The sequence below is a fragment of the Heterodontus francisci genome, chromosome 1 (genome assembly GCF_036365525.1).
Source record: "Heterodontus francisci isolate sHetFra1 chromosome 1, sHetFra1.hap1, whole genome shotgun sequence".
NCBI lineage: Eukaryota > Metazoa > Chordata > Chondrichthyes > Heterodontiformes > Heterodontidae > Heterodontus > Heterodontus francisci.
This window is the reverse complement of record NC_090371.1, coordinates 77,568,417-77,585,667: the sequence shown is the minus strand read 5'-3', so window position 1 is coordinate 77,585,667 and position 17,251 is coordinate 77,568,417. Positions and strand designations below refer to the sequence as shown.

At 42.3% G+C, this 17,251-nt stretch overlaps 1 protein-coding gene across 2 annotated transcripts in view; it reads right to left on the bottom strand.

Annotated features, from left to right (window-relative positions):
- The window catches only part of gba2 (glucosidase, beta (bile acid) 2), a 79,582-nt gene that overhangs the window by 54,488 nt on the left and 7,843 nt on the right, over positions 1–17,251 (bottom strand). The window contains exons 2-4 of one of the 2 annotated variants that reach the window (XM_068032349.1): positions 11,658–11,729; positions 4,973–5,064; positions 2,414–2,529 (exon numbers count right to left, since the gene is read on the bottom strand). In XM_068032349.1, the coding sequence (XP_067888450.1) occupies positions 2,414–2,529; positions 4,973–5,064; positions 11,658–11,662 (213 nt within the window). In that variant the 5' untranslated portion in view covers positions 11,663–11,729. The remainder of the gene's footprint in view (positions 1–2,413; positions 2,530–4,972; positions 5,065–11,657; positions 11,730–17,251) is intronic. The other variant, XM_068032343.1, reaches the window with a different exon arrangement.

Below are 17,251 nucleotides of genomic sequence, written 5' to 3'. Positions count from 1 at the left end.
TTTTTGTTAAGCAAAGATATTAAGGGATATGGGCCAAAGGCAGGTATATGGAGTTAGGCCGCGGATCAGCCATGATCTCATTGAATGGCGGGACAGGCTCGAAAGGCTGAATGGCCTACTCCTGTTCCTATCTTCCTATGTTCCTATGATATGTTGCTGTGAGAAAGCACAGGGCAGAAGATTGTGATAGAAACAAAATCTTGGCGTCCCAGCTCAGAATGGTATCAGTACAGCCAAAGGTTGACAAAAGGGCCAGTAATACAGTGCTTTATCTTGTGAAAAAGTAGGTTAACTTGGGTTTTCTTCCTGCTTCTCAGCACCAGCAGTTCTAACAAGCTCGTTCAGCGCCTGCAGGCCTTATAAACATGCAGTCTAATTAAAAATATACATCCATACACAGAATTGCAGTTAATAGAAAATTGAGAATCACAAAATAATCTCAGGATTGCAATGAATATTTTGATGTTTGAAGTTCAAAAATTGCTTTGTAGCAGTCAGAGGAAATCAATATGTTAACAGTTTTAACACCCAGCAATGTAGTACAATTTCCACAGTATTTTGCTTTTGTTTCAAAAGTTGCTAACATTTAAAAAAAGTTTTCTACTCCTCCATTCAATTAACCTATTTTCATCCCCTTGCAGACTCTGTGTCCCCCTCACAGCTTACTTTTCTACCTACCTTTGCATCATCAGCAAACCTACATACATTACACTTAGTGCCTTTATCCACACCTTTTAGATTGTTGTTACGACCAGGTGAGAAAGGTGTCTAGGGGTCCCTCTCAGCCTTCACCTGGTCTTACCATAACAGGATTTTATTTTAAAAATACTGTTTTTAGCTCCCCCTTGGTGAATTCTTGTTCACCGCTTTCCAATTATAAGGCAAAGAAACCAGCACAAACAGGTTTTCTTTAGTTTCAAGAAGAAAGATTGAAATTTATTAAACTTAAATACTAATTCGGTTACCACCTACAGATACACGACGCACCCAGGCTAGCATGCATACGCGATACACACATGCAAAGAGAGACAGAAAATATAAGAAAAATAAAGTGGAAAGATTTGAGTCAATATCTGAAGAGTTTATGTTACGGTTCTTCGAGCTCACTGTAGAGTTCTTGATTGTAGGTAGTTCTTGCTTTTCGTTGGGGCCCAGTATTATTCTTAAACCTTGTTCGCTATAGGAGACTTTTCTCTCTTGGGGTTCATGTGTCTTCAGTGGATTCAGAGGCTTGTGAAAAAGAGATGGGAGCAGACAGGAGAAATCTTCTCAGACCAGGAGCAAACAGACACTCTCTGTTCAAACAGTTTGTACCATTCAGAAAGACCCAGGTTGCCAAGCAGGTTAGTCATGCGACTAGCTGGTCTGACCACATCTTGGATTGTATCACCTGAGCAGTCTCTGAAATGCTCCTCTTATACAGAATACCTGCTGATCAAGGTCCATTGTGGGTTAAGTGCATCAGGGAATGGTCCTTTGTCCTTCCAAGCACTGTCTGCTAATATGCAAACGTATTTTCCAGCCATGGCTGATCTGTTTAACAAGTCCTTTCTTCACTCCAGTAACAGTTTAAAAATCAATGTTCATGACAAAATTAATGTGCCTCATTCTTGGCAGGTGGGAGCCTAGCATGACATCGTAAATAGCTGAGGCCCCAGCAGTGACCTTTGCTGCACCCTATTTATAACAGCATGCTAACCTGAAAATGACCCATTTATTCCTACTGTCTTCTGTCCTTTAACCAATCCTTTAATCAATGTCCTCCTACATAGGATGTACATTTCTTGGAATGCTCCACAAACTCAAAATCTCTCAGCTTCTTAACAGCAAAAACTTCAAGCCTATAACGCCAATTCTCCTTCGAGAATCAGTTGTGACCAAAACAACAATATTTTTTTCCCACGAGTGCACAGGCTCTTAAAACTATATTTTACTCTTGGAAAAATCTTATGAGACATGCTCCACAACATGCTAATGAAGTAAACAAGCATTGCCTGGAATCTTAACAGGCTTAACACCTCCGTGACTATGACCCAGGGGATGAGACACCTGCTGATAGCCCACATAAACAGCTGCAAGCTCCAGAATAGCTACATTTATCACTATTTAAAGTGATAATCTTTCTTACAGATCAAATGACACTCAGCTCTCAGCCACAGTTAACAACTGACTCCATTTTAGGTTTACAAGCAAGACAAGTCCAATTGGATTATAACTACTAAAAAAAACCTAAAAGTTCATTTTGTTGTTCTTACATAGCATTCATTGTTTAAATGAAAATATATTCCAAAAAATATTGTAACAGGGGAAAATTAATTCTTTGCAATGGCTCAATTTTACAAACACAGCCAATGGCAATACCTCTAAGTTTCACAGCATCCTTAATTTCATTATCACCTCATACAACACATACCTGATTCTCAATCACAGTGTCATAAGTGTACATTCCTGGGTTTAGTTGCCACCTGCAGAACTCTCCTCGCCATCCCCTTGTAATGGTACCTCCTCCAAACCCACCTAGTGGAGCCCCTGAAAAGAAAACATCAGGTTGATATTTCAACAATTCCTACTATAAATCTGTTGTTGTGATTCAGTATACGTTTTGAACTCAGATTTTATCAAAATTCATACTATTCTTTAAGCATTACAAAATTCATATTCATTTGGTAACCTAGTTACTTAGTTAAGACCAGTGCTAAAGGTGTGATACTTTTGAAGGGGAGGCAGTGGCCTTGTCGTAATATCACTAGACTAGTAACCCAGAGTCCCAGGCTTATATTCTGGGGACATGGGCTCGAATCCCACCCAGTGGCATGGTGAAATTTGAATTCAATTAATAAATCTGGAATTAAAAGCTAGTCTAGTGGTGACCATGAAACCATTGTTGATTGTTGTAAAAACCCATCTGGTTCACTGATGTACTTTACGGAAGGAAATTTGCTGCCCTTGGCTGGTCTGGTTTACATGTGACTCCAGACCCAAAGCAATGTGGTTGACTCTTAAATGCCCTCTGAAATGGCCTGGCAAGCCACTCAGTTGTATAAATCCACTACAAAGTCTAAGAAAAGGAATGAAACCAGACGGACCACCCAGCATCGACCTAAGCACTGGAAACGACAAGGGCAAACCCAGCCCCGTCAACCCTGTAAAGTCCTCCTGACTACGATCTGGGGGCTAGTGCCAAAATTGGAGAGCAGTCCCACACACTAGTCAAGAAACAGCCTGACGTAGTAATACTCACGGAATCATACCTTACAGACAATGTCCCAGACACCACCATCACCATCCCTGGTGGTATACAGTCAGGAGGGAGTTGCCCTGTGAGTCCTCAACCTTGACTCAGAGCCCACGAAGTCTCATGGCATCAGTCATGGGCAAGGAAACCTCCTGCTGATTACCACATACTGCCCACCACCACCCCCCACTCCACCCCTTGGCTGATGAATCAGTGCTTCTCCATATTGAACACCAATTGGAAGGAGCACTGAGGGTAGCAAGGGGACAAAATGTGCTGTGGGTGGGGAGCTTCAGTGTCCATCACTAAGCATGGCTCAATAGCACCACTACTAACCAAGCTGGCTGAATCCTAAAGGACAGAGCTGCTAGACTGGGTGTGCAGCAGGTGGTGAGCAAACCAAGAGGGAAAAACCTACTTGACCCCGTTCTCACCCATCTACCTGTCGCAGATGCATCTGTCCACGACAGTATTGATAGGAGTGACCACCCCACAGTCCTTGTGGGGACAATAGTCCTGTCTTCACATTGAAGGGTACCCACCATTGTTTTGTGCGGCACTACCTCAGTGCTAAATAGGATAGATTTCGAACAGATCTAGTCACCCAAAACTGGGCATCCATGAGGCGCTGTGGGCCATCGGCAGTAGCAAAATTGTACTCAACCACAATCATGGCCCGGCACATCCCCCACTCTAACATTACCATCAAGCCGGGGACAACATCCAGGTGTGGACTGAGAAGTGGCAAATAACATTCACACCCACAAGTGCCAGACAATGACCATTTCAAATGAGAGAAAGAACCTAACCCATCTTCCGCTTGACATTCAATGGCATTAACATCGCTGAATCCCCCACTATCAACATCCTAGGGGTCACCATTGACCAGAAACTGAATTGGACCAGCCACATAAATACTGTGGCTACAAAAGCCGGTCAGAGGCTAGGAATTCTACAGCGAGTAACTCACCTCCTGTGTCCCCAATGCCTGTCCACCATCTACAAGGCATAAGTAAGATGTGCGATGCAATACTCTCCACTAATCTGGATGGGTACAGCTCCAACAACATTCAAGAAGCTCGACTCCCTCCAAGTCAAAGCAGCCCACTGGATTGGCACCACAGCCACCACCCTCAATATTTACTCCCTCCACCACCGCACAGTGGCAGCAGTACGTACCATCTACAAGGTGCACTGCAGCAACGCACCAAGGCTCCTTCACTAGCACCTTCCAAACCCTCAACCTCTACCACCTAGGATAAGGGCAGCAGATGCATGGAAACACCACCACCTGAAAGTTCCCCTCCAAGCCACACACCATCCTGACTTGGAACTATATCGCCGTTCCCTCACTGTTGTTGGATCACGATCGTGGAACTCCCTTCCTAACAGCACTGTTGGTGTACCAACACCCACATGGACTGCAGCAGTTCAAGAAGGCAGCTCACCACCATCTTCTCAAGGGCAATTCGGGATGGGCAATAAATTCTGGCCTAGCCAACGATGCCCACATCCCACGAATGAATAAAAAAATACATATTTCTGTCGACATTCCCTGCATATGCCCCAGTTATGCTATGGGCAAGCAACGTATTCTGTCATTGGCATTTACTGTACAATAAAATATCATTACTTTTCAAATGGAAAAAAGGCAGATTGGAAAGTCTGAGAATAGTCTGAAAAAATCTTCCAATTTATTCAACAGCAAAATTGAAATATTTACTCATTTGCACTTACCATAAATCTGACGCAATGGAATGGAATTGAACGAGTCAATAAAAGGTGCCTTCTTCTCTATTCGAGTTTTTCTGTACCACCATTTCAAATAACTGTCCAGAAACAGAATTACAGTACATATTTACTAATAGCTGAAAAGGTAAGCCATGAATAATTTACACATTTCAGTTTACTTACATTACTATATTAACCCTCTTTTGACTGAGGGTACTTGATCAACACCTGCCTCCTTTTAATATAGAAAAATAGGTCAAAAGGTTGACCTAATCATTGCTATGTCAAGATCTTTGGCTTAAAAGCACACTCCAGCTATCATGATGGCTCCATGGTAACACAAGTAACTGAGCCATACAGACCAGGAAAGTCTAAAGTTCAATCCCAGTCTGTACTTATCTGGACAACAGATAATGTGTGGCCATACTGTTGCACTGATATCAGCACTCCTTGTCAGAAGGAGAAATGAGCCACGTTTCCCCACTCCTGATGGTTGACTTTTCAGATAATTGTGCTGAGTGTTTGCACATGTGCTTGTTATGCAGGGCAGCACTAACTGGGCTTGGGCTTCAAGCCTCCACAGTCAGGTGATCCACACCTAGGCAGACAATTTGAAGAATTATCCCTTAGATGCGGTAACCATGGAACTGGAGCCCAGCAAGGAATTGAAGATTACAGAACAGGGAAAGGAATGGACAAATGCTTAATTGAAAAAAAGGTGTTGGCCGGGGCTGCAAGAAGTACAGAATCTGTTACAAACTGCTGGATTGTTTGTGAACTATCGTAACCTGGAGCTCAGACACTGACCTGTGCTGATAAAAACCAGTTTGAACTAATTAATTTATGTGACGACAAAGGAGAGATCACAGGAAAAAAGCCTTATTTGGACACGGTGTGATACCGGGGTCTTTGGGCCTGGGCCAATTAGGAGAAGATACGAACGAGATGAGCAGGCTTAAACCAACCGGAAAGAGACAGCTCAGTTTTGGAGAGATAAGAAGGAGAATAAGAATAGAGAATCTCGAGCATAGAGCCAGCGAGAAACTCCAGAGACCAACCATCGTGGAAGCGGAAGACCCTGCGTGAGCAACGCGGCGACGACGTAAGAGAGAGAGAACGGAACGCCTGGCCAGCGTCAGCTCTACCCTTTTTCGGGTATTATCCTTTGTTTTCTGTGACTAGGTCAGGGAAAGGTCAGAGGAACCTAGTGGGTGTGCTCATCAATTCTAGCTAGCTTTGTTAGTTATTAACTGTATAACCCAGTTTGAGTTGCATGCTTTTGTCTAACCAAGTGTATAAGCCTTTTTCTTACATTGTATAACAACGTGAATAAAGTAAATTGTTAGTTAAAGAAAGGACCGAGTTTCCTCCTCTTTGTACTAAGCCATTAACCGTAGCCGGTGGATGAGGTGGAGGGTGGCTCTCCTGTAACCCGATATCCCAAACACCCAGCCTGAGCCTGAATTAAGAGGACTTAGTCCCACGTGACAGCCAGGATCAAGTGGGTGAAGGGAATAGAGGGGCCAAGGGGGAGTTAACTCCACGCCACGGTTTACAAAGGAAATTGCCACAAAAAGGAAAAATCAGAGCTCTAAAAGGTTAGCTTCTCAGCCAAAGAGAAAATTAGTTAAAAGTTGCACCCAACAAAATGGCACAGACGTAGAAGAAAATGGCAAGTAAGTTTTGAAGTTCAAAAGTTCATACTGTTAGATCAGTTGGTTCAGACAGTAAACAGCTGAATCATACAGGCAATCATTCTCCCGCCCTGCCCCCCACCACAAATAAAAGTCATGAAGAACATAAGAAATAGGCCCTTTGAGCCTGCTTCACATTCAATAAGATCTTCTGATCTTGTACCTCAACTCCACCTTCCGGCACTATCCCCATATCCCTTAATTCCCTTAGTAGCCAAAAAGTCATCAACTGCTGTCTTGAATATACCCAACAACGGAGCATCCACAGTTCTCTAGGGTAGACAATTGCAAAGATTCACAACCCTTTGAGTGAAGAACAGTCTGAATGCAGTTTGAAAGAATGCAGCTACTATTTGTTCTGTTCCCTTTTCCATCTTATTCCTGCTTTCCTGTTTTGGCGTCCCCCACCCCCTTCCCCCTCCCACTGAACCAATCATACTATTAAAAGGAGAAAGGGCCAAAAAAGGAATAAAAAACACAATTATATACCAACTTGCAGTTTTACAGCACATGTGAAGTGGAATAATCGGAAATAAATGGATGTCAAGCTAAACAAAGAGCTATTAGGTGGTGTGACCACTTGATCAAGAGATGGGTTTTAAAAATGGTCCTAAAAAGGAGAGGGAGCAAGACACACTTAAGCAGGGAATTCTAGAGCATACAACATAGGAAAGCTGAAGCATAGCCATCAAGGGTGGGGTGATGAATTTTTTTTAAATATAGCCAATTGGAGGAACGGAGAGTTTGGGAGGTGGGGTCAGGGTTTAAAGGCAGGAAGCATTTGAGGATTTAATACAAGGACAAGGATTTTAAAATGGATGCACCAGGGGACCAGGAGTCAACGAAGGTCAGTGGGTAGAGTTGGTAGATGTGTGGGATAGGAATCAGAGAGAGTTTTGAATGGGCTAAAGTTTATAGAGGGTGATGGATGGGAGATCAGCCAGTGGAGCACAGGAATAGTCGAGTCTGGAGGAAGGCATGGATGAGAGTTTTCTGCAGATGAGCCTCATCCTTATTAGGAGGGTGCAGAAAACTGTTAAATGAACAAATGTTGCAACGCAGACTGAAACAGATAAGATACTCGCACAACATGCAAAACAACTGGCACAACAATGAGTTCTTTTTCTATTAGAATAATAAAGGACTAATACTGAAAGCTCAAATTCCATCTTCAGAAATAGATAATTGTGACCAAATATTATGAGAGATATTCTGGCATCAATTTATGGCACATTCCTAGTGAGAACTTATAATTTGATAGCATTTGTCCTGCTACAATTTTACAGTAAGTACAGTTACTAACCCAGGGAAAGTATATGGTCATGCTAGGCCCCCACCTGCCAAGAATGAGGCACATTAATTTTGTCATGAACATTGATTTTAAACTGTTACTGGAGTGAAGAAAGGACTTGTTAAACAGATCAGCCATGGCTGGAAAATATATTTGCATATTAACAGACAGTGACTGGAAGGACAAAGGACCATTCCCTGACACATTCAACCCACAATGGACCTTGATCACCAGGGACTGTGTGTAAAAGGAGCATTCCAGAGACTGCTCAGGTGTTACAATCCAAGACATGGTCAGATCAGTAAGTCACATGACTAACCTGCTTGGCAACCTGGGTTTTTCTGAATTGTACAAACAATTTGAACAGAGTGTCTGTTTGCTCCTGGACTGAAGATCTCTCTTGTCTGTTCCCATCTCTTTCTCACAAGCCTCTGAATCCAATGAAGACACTTGAACCCCAAGAAAGAAAAGTCTTCTACAGCGAACAAGGTTTAAGAAGAATACTGGGCCCCAACGAAAAGCAAGAACTACCTACAATCAAGGACTCTACAATGAGCTCGAAGAACCACAACAAAATGTCCTCAGATATTGACTCAAACTTTTCCACTTCATTTTTCGTCTGCTCTTTTCTGTCTCGATTTGCATGCGTGTATTGCGTATGCATGCTAGCTTGGGCACGTCGTGTATCCTTAGGCATCAACCGAATTAAAGAGTTTAAGTTTAATAAATTTCAACTTTTCTTCTTTAAACCAAAGAAAACCTGTTTGTGCTGGTTTCTTTGCCTTATAACTGGAAAGCGGTGAACAAGAATTCACCAAGAGGGAGCTAAAAACATAGTGTTTTTAAAAATTAAACCCCGTTACAGTAAGACCAGGTGAAGACTGAAAGGGAACTTTAGACCTCTTTCTCACCTGGTCGTAAGAAGATGCATGAAACAAAACCTCTAGAGGGAATCATGGGCTAGTCAAACAAAACCTACACAGTATTAAAGGTCTGGATACATTTTAGTGATTACTAGCCAATGTCTCATAGCATTGCTATGGTACATATGCTTTTAACAATAATAGTGCTACTCCTTGACAATTGATTCATTCAAGCCAAGAGATACTTGACCATGCATCTCCATACAGACTTATGTTAGCTTCAAGATCCACTTGGGGATATGTGTCCAGTTTGCACAACATACTGTTTCACTTCTAGTGCTTTTGAAAGAGAAGGCTAGATTTATTGGCAATATCCAATGAATGGATTGACAATGATTAGTTAGATCTTTAGTTATAATTTTCATTAAAAACATTGAACTCCATTCATTTCATGCCAATTTAGAGTCGTTGGGATCACTATTTCCACTCCTTCATTTGAAATAAATGTTCTTTTTCTCTCTTGGCCTTTCTTCACTTGTCTGTTTCTCTCGCTCTCTATGTCAAGGGAATATTAAAATAACTAAAGTAGTTACAGCAGGAAATGACTATTAAGATACATGCTAAGTTAAATCCATCTCCACCTCACTCAGGCAGTGGATTCCAGATCCCAACCACTCGCTGCCTAAAAAGGTTTTTCATCACCTCTGATTCTTTTGCCATCCACCTTAAAATCAGTGGACTCTGGTTCTCGACCCTTCCGCCAATGGGAATAGTTTCTCCCCATCTACTCAGTCCAGTCTCCTCGTGATTTTGAGCACCTCTATCATCACCATCGGGACAAGAATGAGCTTTCAGTGCAGTGCATTGCTGGAAAAGCCATGTCCCCTTTTGACATCACAAGCTGAAGACATGCCCTTGAGGTCAGTGTTCAGCTCGATGGCGGGCAAGTTTTTTTTTTAAAGTGACTTTAAAACAATTGGGACATTTTTTTTTTTTACAACAGCTATAAACTTTAAAATACATTTAACACTTTTCTAACAGTTTTAAAAATGTGCCAGAATCTGTCCCTTGGATATTAATGCCAACCAGCTCCTCTCCCCCACCTCTTTTCGCCCCTGCCAACACATTCAGCAGTGCTCACCAAACCCCCCCACGCCCCCCACATCCCCCACCACTCAACTCCTTAGTCCCGCCAATTTGGAAACAGCGCTTGATGAAAAGGAAGACAGCAAAACTGCAGGGGAATGGAGCAGAGCCAGAGAAACTTTGAGGGTGGGGAGCAGAGACCGGGCTAACAGCGGGGTGTGGAGGCAGAAGTGCGGGAGTGTTTTAAGACTCTTGCTGGCTTTATATGATGTGTTTAAAGGGATGTACTATGTATTTGTAAGTTGTGAGTTTGTGTAAGTGATTAAAATAGAGATAAATTCCTCTCTGATATACACCAACAGTTGGAATGAAAGAAGTCAATTAAATTACAAGTCCTCACTGCAGTTCATGTTACCTTCCAAAGGTCACAACACAATCACTGGGTATTGTAATAAGAAATAATTACAGTTAATGTTCCCCATGGCAGAAAAAGAAACATGGGCTTATCAATGCATTATATCCACTCCAATGAGAGCAATTGTGAAGTGCTATGGAACAGTACTACCTCAAAATTAATTTTTGACTGTGAAATCATTGACAGCATTAATTTTGTTCAGTTACTTGATAAATCAATCACATTTTCTCCAACAGAAATGCAACATGCTGATTTGTAATAAAAGAATAAGATTTGAGCAATAATAATTGAAATGGTCAGCAATCTCAAAAGCTTGTTCGAATCCTGCCAACTCTATTTACTCATTCTAGAGCATAACTGCTTAAACGTAACCAGGCTCTGCGCCTGCTAGTATCAGCCCTAAAAAAATCTGCGTAAAAACGAGTGTAACTTCTGGGCAATCAGCCCAAGTGCCTGAAACCAAGCCAGTGGAACCAACAGCATGTGCTCTGCCGCAGCCCACTGAGGTGAACTGCAACTTCCAGTTTTCTACACCAATGCAATGCTGGAAGTTGTGTTGCTGTTGCAGCCCTCAATAGCACAAACATCTCAGCGTTCGCCGCTATCGATTTCACAAGATCCGGGCCATCAACTTTAAGTACAACCAGCCTAATCGTCAATTGTTAACCCATTCAGTATCTCAACTACCTCCTCTTTCACTTCAACTTTGGCAGCATCACCTTTCTTGGCAAAGACAGATGCAAAGTACTCATTTAGTATTTCAGCCCTGCCCTCTATCTCCATACATAAATCCCCTTTCTGGTCCCTAATTGGCCCTACTCCTCCTTTTACCACCCTTTTACTATTTATATGCCTACAGAAGACTTTTGGATTCCCTTTTATTTTGGTTGCCAGTCTCTTCTCAGACTCTGTGCTGCTCATTACTTTTCTCACTTCCCAGCTGAACTTTCTATATTCAGTCTGGTTCTCACTTGTATTATCAACCTGACATCTGTTATACATCCCCTTTTTCTACTTCCCCTCACTCTCTATCTCTTTTGGCATTCAGGGAGCTACAGCTTTGTTTGTACACCCTTCCCCCTCATGGGAATGTACTTGACTATACTTGAACTATCTCCTTTGTAAAGGCAGCTCATTGTTCAATTAATTTTGCCTGTCAATCTTTGATTTCAATTTACCTGGGCTTGATCTGTTCTCAACCCGCTAAAACTGGCCCTCCCCCAATAATTATTTTTATTTTTACTGTGGATTGCTCCTTGTCCTTTTCCATTGCTAACTTAAACCTTATGATACTATCACTGTCCACTAAATATTCCCCTGACACTTGATCCAATTGACCTACCTCATTGGACCAGAAACATGTTCTAAAATAAAAACAAGAAATGCTGGAACCACTCAGCAGGTCTGGCAGCATCTGTGGAGAGAGAAGCAGAGTTAACATTTCGGGTCAGTGACCCTTCTTCGGAACTAGCAAATATTAGAAAAGTCAAAGGTTATAAGCAAGTGAGGCGGGGGTGGGGCAAGAGATAACAAAGGAGAAGGTGTAGATTGGACAAGGCCACGTAGCTGACCAAAAGGTCATGGAGCAAAGGCAAACAATATGTTAATGGTGTGTTGAAAGACAGAGCATTAGTACAAATAGGGTGTTAACGGACTGAAGGTTGAACAGCAGCAAGTACAAACTTGATAAAAAAAGTAGGTAAGCAAACTGAACAAACTAAGATGAAATGAAATAAACATGAAAAAAAAAGTTGTAAAACTAAAAATAAAAGTAAAATGGGGGGCCTGTCATGCTCTGAAATGATTGAACTCAATGTTCAGTCTGACAGGCTGTAGCGTGCCTAAACGATAAATGAGCTGTTCCTCAAGCTTGCGTTAAGAGATGTGAGCATGAGAGCAGTGGGGGGGGGGGGGGGGGGGGGGGGGAATGAGTGTTGAAATGGCAAGCAACCAGAAGCTCAGGGTCCTGCTTGCGGACTGAGCGGAGGTGTTCCGCAAAGCAGTCACCCAGTCTGCGTTTTGTCTCCCCAATGTAGAGGAGACCACATTGTGAGCAGCGAATACAGTATACTACATTGAAAGAAGTACAAGTAAATCGCTGCTTCACCTGAAAGGAGTGTTTGGGGCCTGGGATAGTGAGGAGAGAGGAGGTAAACGGGCAGGTATTACACCTCCTGCAATTGCAGGGGAAGGTGTCATGGGACGGGGATGAGGTGGTGGGGGTAATGGAGGAGTGGACCAGGGTGTTGCGGAGGGAATAATCCCTTCGGAATGCTGACAGGGGAAGGGAGGGGAAGATGCGTTTGGTAGTGGCATGTTCTAAAATATTCTTTTCAGCGCACTTCAGAAACTCTTCCCCTCTCCGCCCATTACATGATTACTACCCCAGTCTATATTAGGATAATTAAAGTCCCCCATTATAACTACTCTATAGTTTTTGCACCCCTCTAATTTCCTTGCAAATTTGCTCCTCTATATCTTTCCCACTAGTTGGTGGTCTACAGAATACATCCAGCAATGTAGTGGTACCTCTATTGTTTCTTAGCTCTAACCAAATAGATTCTGTCCTCAACTCTACTCGGCCTTTCACTCTCTCCAGCACTGTAATATTTGCCTTAATCGATACTGCCACCTCTCCTTTCTTCCCTATCTTTCCTTAACATCTTGTATCGAGGAAGATTTAGTACCAAGTCTGTCTTTTTTTTTGAGTCAGGTCGCCATTATCGCCACATCACCATATTTCCATGTGACTATCTGTGCCTGCAGCTCACCAACCTTATTTACTACACTCCATGTGTGCACATTCATGCACAGTAAACCCAACTTAGGCCTTACTACGCTTCCTCTTGCTCTGACCCCACCTAATACTTGCGATTTCTTACTCGAGTGTGATCTGTCTCCCCCAATTCTTTGTGCACCTTGTTTTCTTTGATATCTAATGTTACCTCCTGGTTCCCATCTCTCTGCCAAGTTAGTTTAAATCCTCCCAACAGCACTAGCTAACTGCCTCACAAGGATATTTGTCCCGGCTCTGTACTGGTGCAACCTGTCTGGCCCATACAGGTCCCATCCCTGCAAGAACCGGTCCCAATGTCCCAGAAATCTAATGCCCTCCCTTCTGTACTACCTCCGCCCCTCTGAGCCTCCTCCCATCTTTCTTCATCTAACTATCAGTATAACCCTCTCTTCCCTTTTCCATCATATGCTTCCTCTTAAAATGCATCTATGCTATTCGCCTGAACTACTCTCTATGGTAGAGAGTTCCACATTCTCACCACTTTCTGGTGAAAGAAATTTCTCCTGAATTCCCCATTTGGTTGTTTGGTTACTACTATCTTATATTAACAACCATCTTCTATTAATAGCTTTAATAACTATCTTATAGTAATGTTTCTGGGGAATGAGGTGGGTCAAGCGTGAGGTGATGCATTTTGCATCAGGAAAGAAAACAACGAGTTGTAGTAAATGGTTGTTTTTCAGACTGGAGGATGGTAGTCAGTGGTGTTCCCCAAGGGTCAGTGCTAGGACCACTGCTTTTTTTGCAATACATAAATGACTTGGATCTTGGAATGCAGAGTAGAATCTTAAAATTTGCTGATGACACCAAACTTTGAGGTGTGCAAACAGTGAGGATGATACGAACCACCTGCAATAGGACACAGATAGGCTAGCAGAATGGGCAGAGGGGTGCCGGATGGAATTTAATACTGACAAGTGTGAGGTGATGTATTTTGGTGGAAGGAATAGGGGGAGGCAATATATACTTAATGGCACAGTTCTAAAGAGTGTGCAGAAACAGTGGGACCTGGAGTGCATATGCATCACTCTTTGAAGGTAGCAGGACATATTGAGAGAGTAGAAATCATCAAAAGTAGCTCGCAAAGCATATGGGATCTGAACCTTTATAAAGCTCTGGTTAGGTCCCAACTAGAGTAATGCATCCAGTTCTGGTCACCACACTTTAGGAAGGATGTGAGGGTCCTTGACAGGGTGTAGAGGATATTTACCAGAATAGTTCTAAGGACTGGGGATTTTAGTTACAAGGTTAGGTTGGAAAAGCTGGGTTTGTTCTCCCTGGAGCAAAGGAGATTGAGGACAGATTTAATAGACAAGTACAAGATTATGACAGGCTTAGCCAAGTTAGACAATGAAAAACTGTTCCCATTAACTGATGGTACAAGGTTTTGGGCAAGAGATGCAGGGGGAATGTGAGGAAGAACTTTTTTTTTAAAAATACAGTGGGGAGTAATGACCTGAAACTCGCTGCCCATACGGGGTGGAAGCAGAGACAGATTTCAAAAAGAAACTGGATGGCCACTGAAGGGCTTCAGGGATCGGGTGGGGGGTGGGAGGACTGACTGGATTGCTCTGTGGAGAGCTGATATGGAATCGATGGGCCGAATGACCTTCCTCTGTGCCCTAAATGACTATGGTTCCTAGTTTTTGCTGTTCCCCACAAGTGGCAATATTCTCTGCATGTACTCTATCGAAACCTTTCATAATTTTGAATAGCACTATTAGATCACCCCTTGGGCCTTCTCTTTACAAGAGGAGAGACCCAGCCTGTTCAGTCTTTTCTGGTCATGATTCAGGCATCATCCTTGTATATCCATTTTGCATTATTGGGAATTAAATATTCCATATTATTAAGTCTTTAGAAAGGAGAGAGAAATTGGAGAAGGGTAGTCGTCTTGATAAAAGTTATTACAAGATCGGTAAGAGTGGATATTAGTTAAGGAAAGAATCAGCAGAGACTCAACTGAGAAATAAGAGAGGACTTAAAACTGTAATGGGAGTTATTTACAGCCCTGATAGCAGCAATGAAATGCTAGAATGCAATAATTCAGAGATTAGAGAGCCCTGCAGAAAAAGCAAAGCTGTTTTAATAGAAGACATTCATTTTCTTATACATTAGGAAAACCAGAGTAGCTCAAGTCAGAAATGTAGTGAATTTCTTGGAGTGCATTCAAGATAGTTTTAGTAGATTTAATAATGACCCAGATTTAGTTAATAATCTGACATTAAGGGAATATTTATCTAAAAGTAATCATATGATTGAATTCAATATTAGGTCTGAAAAGGAGAAACTTAACACAGTTACAAAGATTCTAGACTGGGATATGGCTAACTTTAATGGGATGAGATAGAGACTGACAACAGCCAAACTGTTATTGGGCAAATCTACAGATGAACAATGGGAGGCTTTCCGCAAAGGGAAAGAGCTCTACTTACCAAATAAAACAACCACAATCGACAAATGGGGTAAGAAATAACAAAAATTGAAGCAAACAGCATATAAAAGTGCCAAGAATAGCTTAAATCTGGGAACTGGGAGATATACAAGAACAGTAAAGGAAGACAAAAAAAAAAAGACTGCAAGGACTGCAAAAAGGAATGCAGAAAGAAACTTGTGAGGGACATCAATATAAACACAAGAAATGCTTTAACAATTATTTTGGAAGAAAAAGTGTTGTCAAGGAGAATGTGAACCCTTTAAAAGCAGCAGGGGAAAATAAGGAAATGGCAGACTTGTTGAATAATGGGCTGGATTTTGCAATCAGTGGCAAAGCGACAGTGCCCGCTGCTGACCTCGAAGCAAGCTGCCCACAAAGATCTCGCAATCTCTGTGGTGTGGTTTTCCCCTTTTCCAATGGCCATTTAAATCTGGCGCCAAATCAAGGAGATCTCCGGTGTCCAGCAGCAGTGATGTCAGCAAGCAGGTTAAGCAGGTTCACATTGATGTATTCTCAGAACAAACCAGGAAGTAAAAACCACCGAATCCCTTCAGTTTTAATTTAAATATTTCAAAGTGAAATAAATGATATTTTGGCTTCCATGTTAATCCAAACAAGCTTTAAAAAGTTTTTAAAAATTGCATTTTTGAATCATAGAGAAAATTGACATCCCATTAATATAAAATTAGCTTTTCAAAGCCAATGAGAATGTTTAGCAGTAATTATGAAGTTTAATGCTGTTAAGCATTAAATGCTGCAGGTAGGAGGACTCAACAGCACACCTTTTGGAGAACAGTAGAATCACTGATAGCAACTTCTGGATTTCCATCTTATTCTGCACATGCAAACTCCAGAAGTTCTTGCAAATTCAGTCAAGTAACAATGGCGAACACATTGACATTCACTGACATTACCACCACAAAATCCAGGCCAATTACTTTGGGTCAGTCTTTGCAGTAGAAGAGGATAATATGCCTGACATTCTAGGGACATTAATTATGAATAAAGAAGTGGAACTCACAATTAGCATAATCAAAAGAACAGTATCTGAAAAGGTAATGGCACTAAAAACTATTTTACAACCAGGTGAGGAGGGGTTCAAGGGCTCCCGTCTTTTCCCTCTCCTTATTTGACAACAGGTTTGTTTTTTTTTTTAAGTGGATATACTTGAGAATTCAGTGAGTGTTTGACTGTTGTTACGACCAAGGCAGAAATAATGCACTTAGTTCAGTCCCACTACTCCACAGGTCACATCACATTGGTAATGTTTCCCACCTGCCAGAAATTAGCCAAATTAAACTGTCCTCAGTACCTTGCTCTACGGCAGCGAGGCCTGGACAACGTATGTCAGCCAAGAGCGACGTCTCAATTCATTCCATCTTCTCTGCCTCCGGAGAATCCTTGGCATCAGGTGGCAGGACCGCAATCCCAACACAGAAGTCCTCGAGGCGGCCAACATCCCCAGCTTATACACACTACTGAGTCAGCGGCGCTTGAGATAGCTTGGCCATGTGAGCCGCAAGGAAGATGGCAGGATCCCCAAGGACACATTGTACAGCGAGCTCACCACTGGTATCAGACCTACCGGCTGTCCATGTCTCCGCTTCAAAGACGTCTGCAAACGTGACATGAAGTCCTGTAACATTGATCACAAGTCGTGGGAGTCAGTTGCCAGCGATCGCCAGAGCTGGCGGGGCTAAAG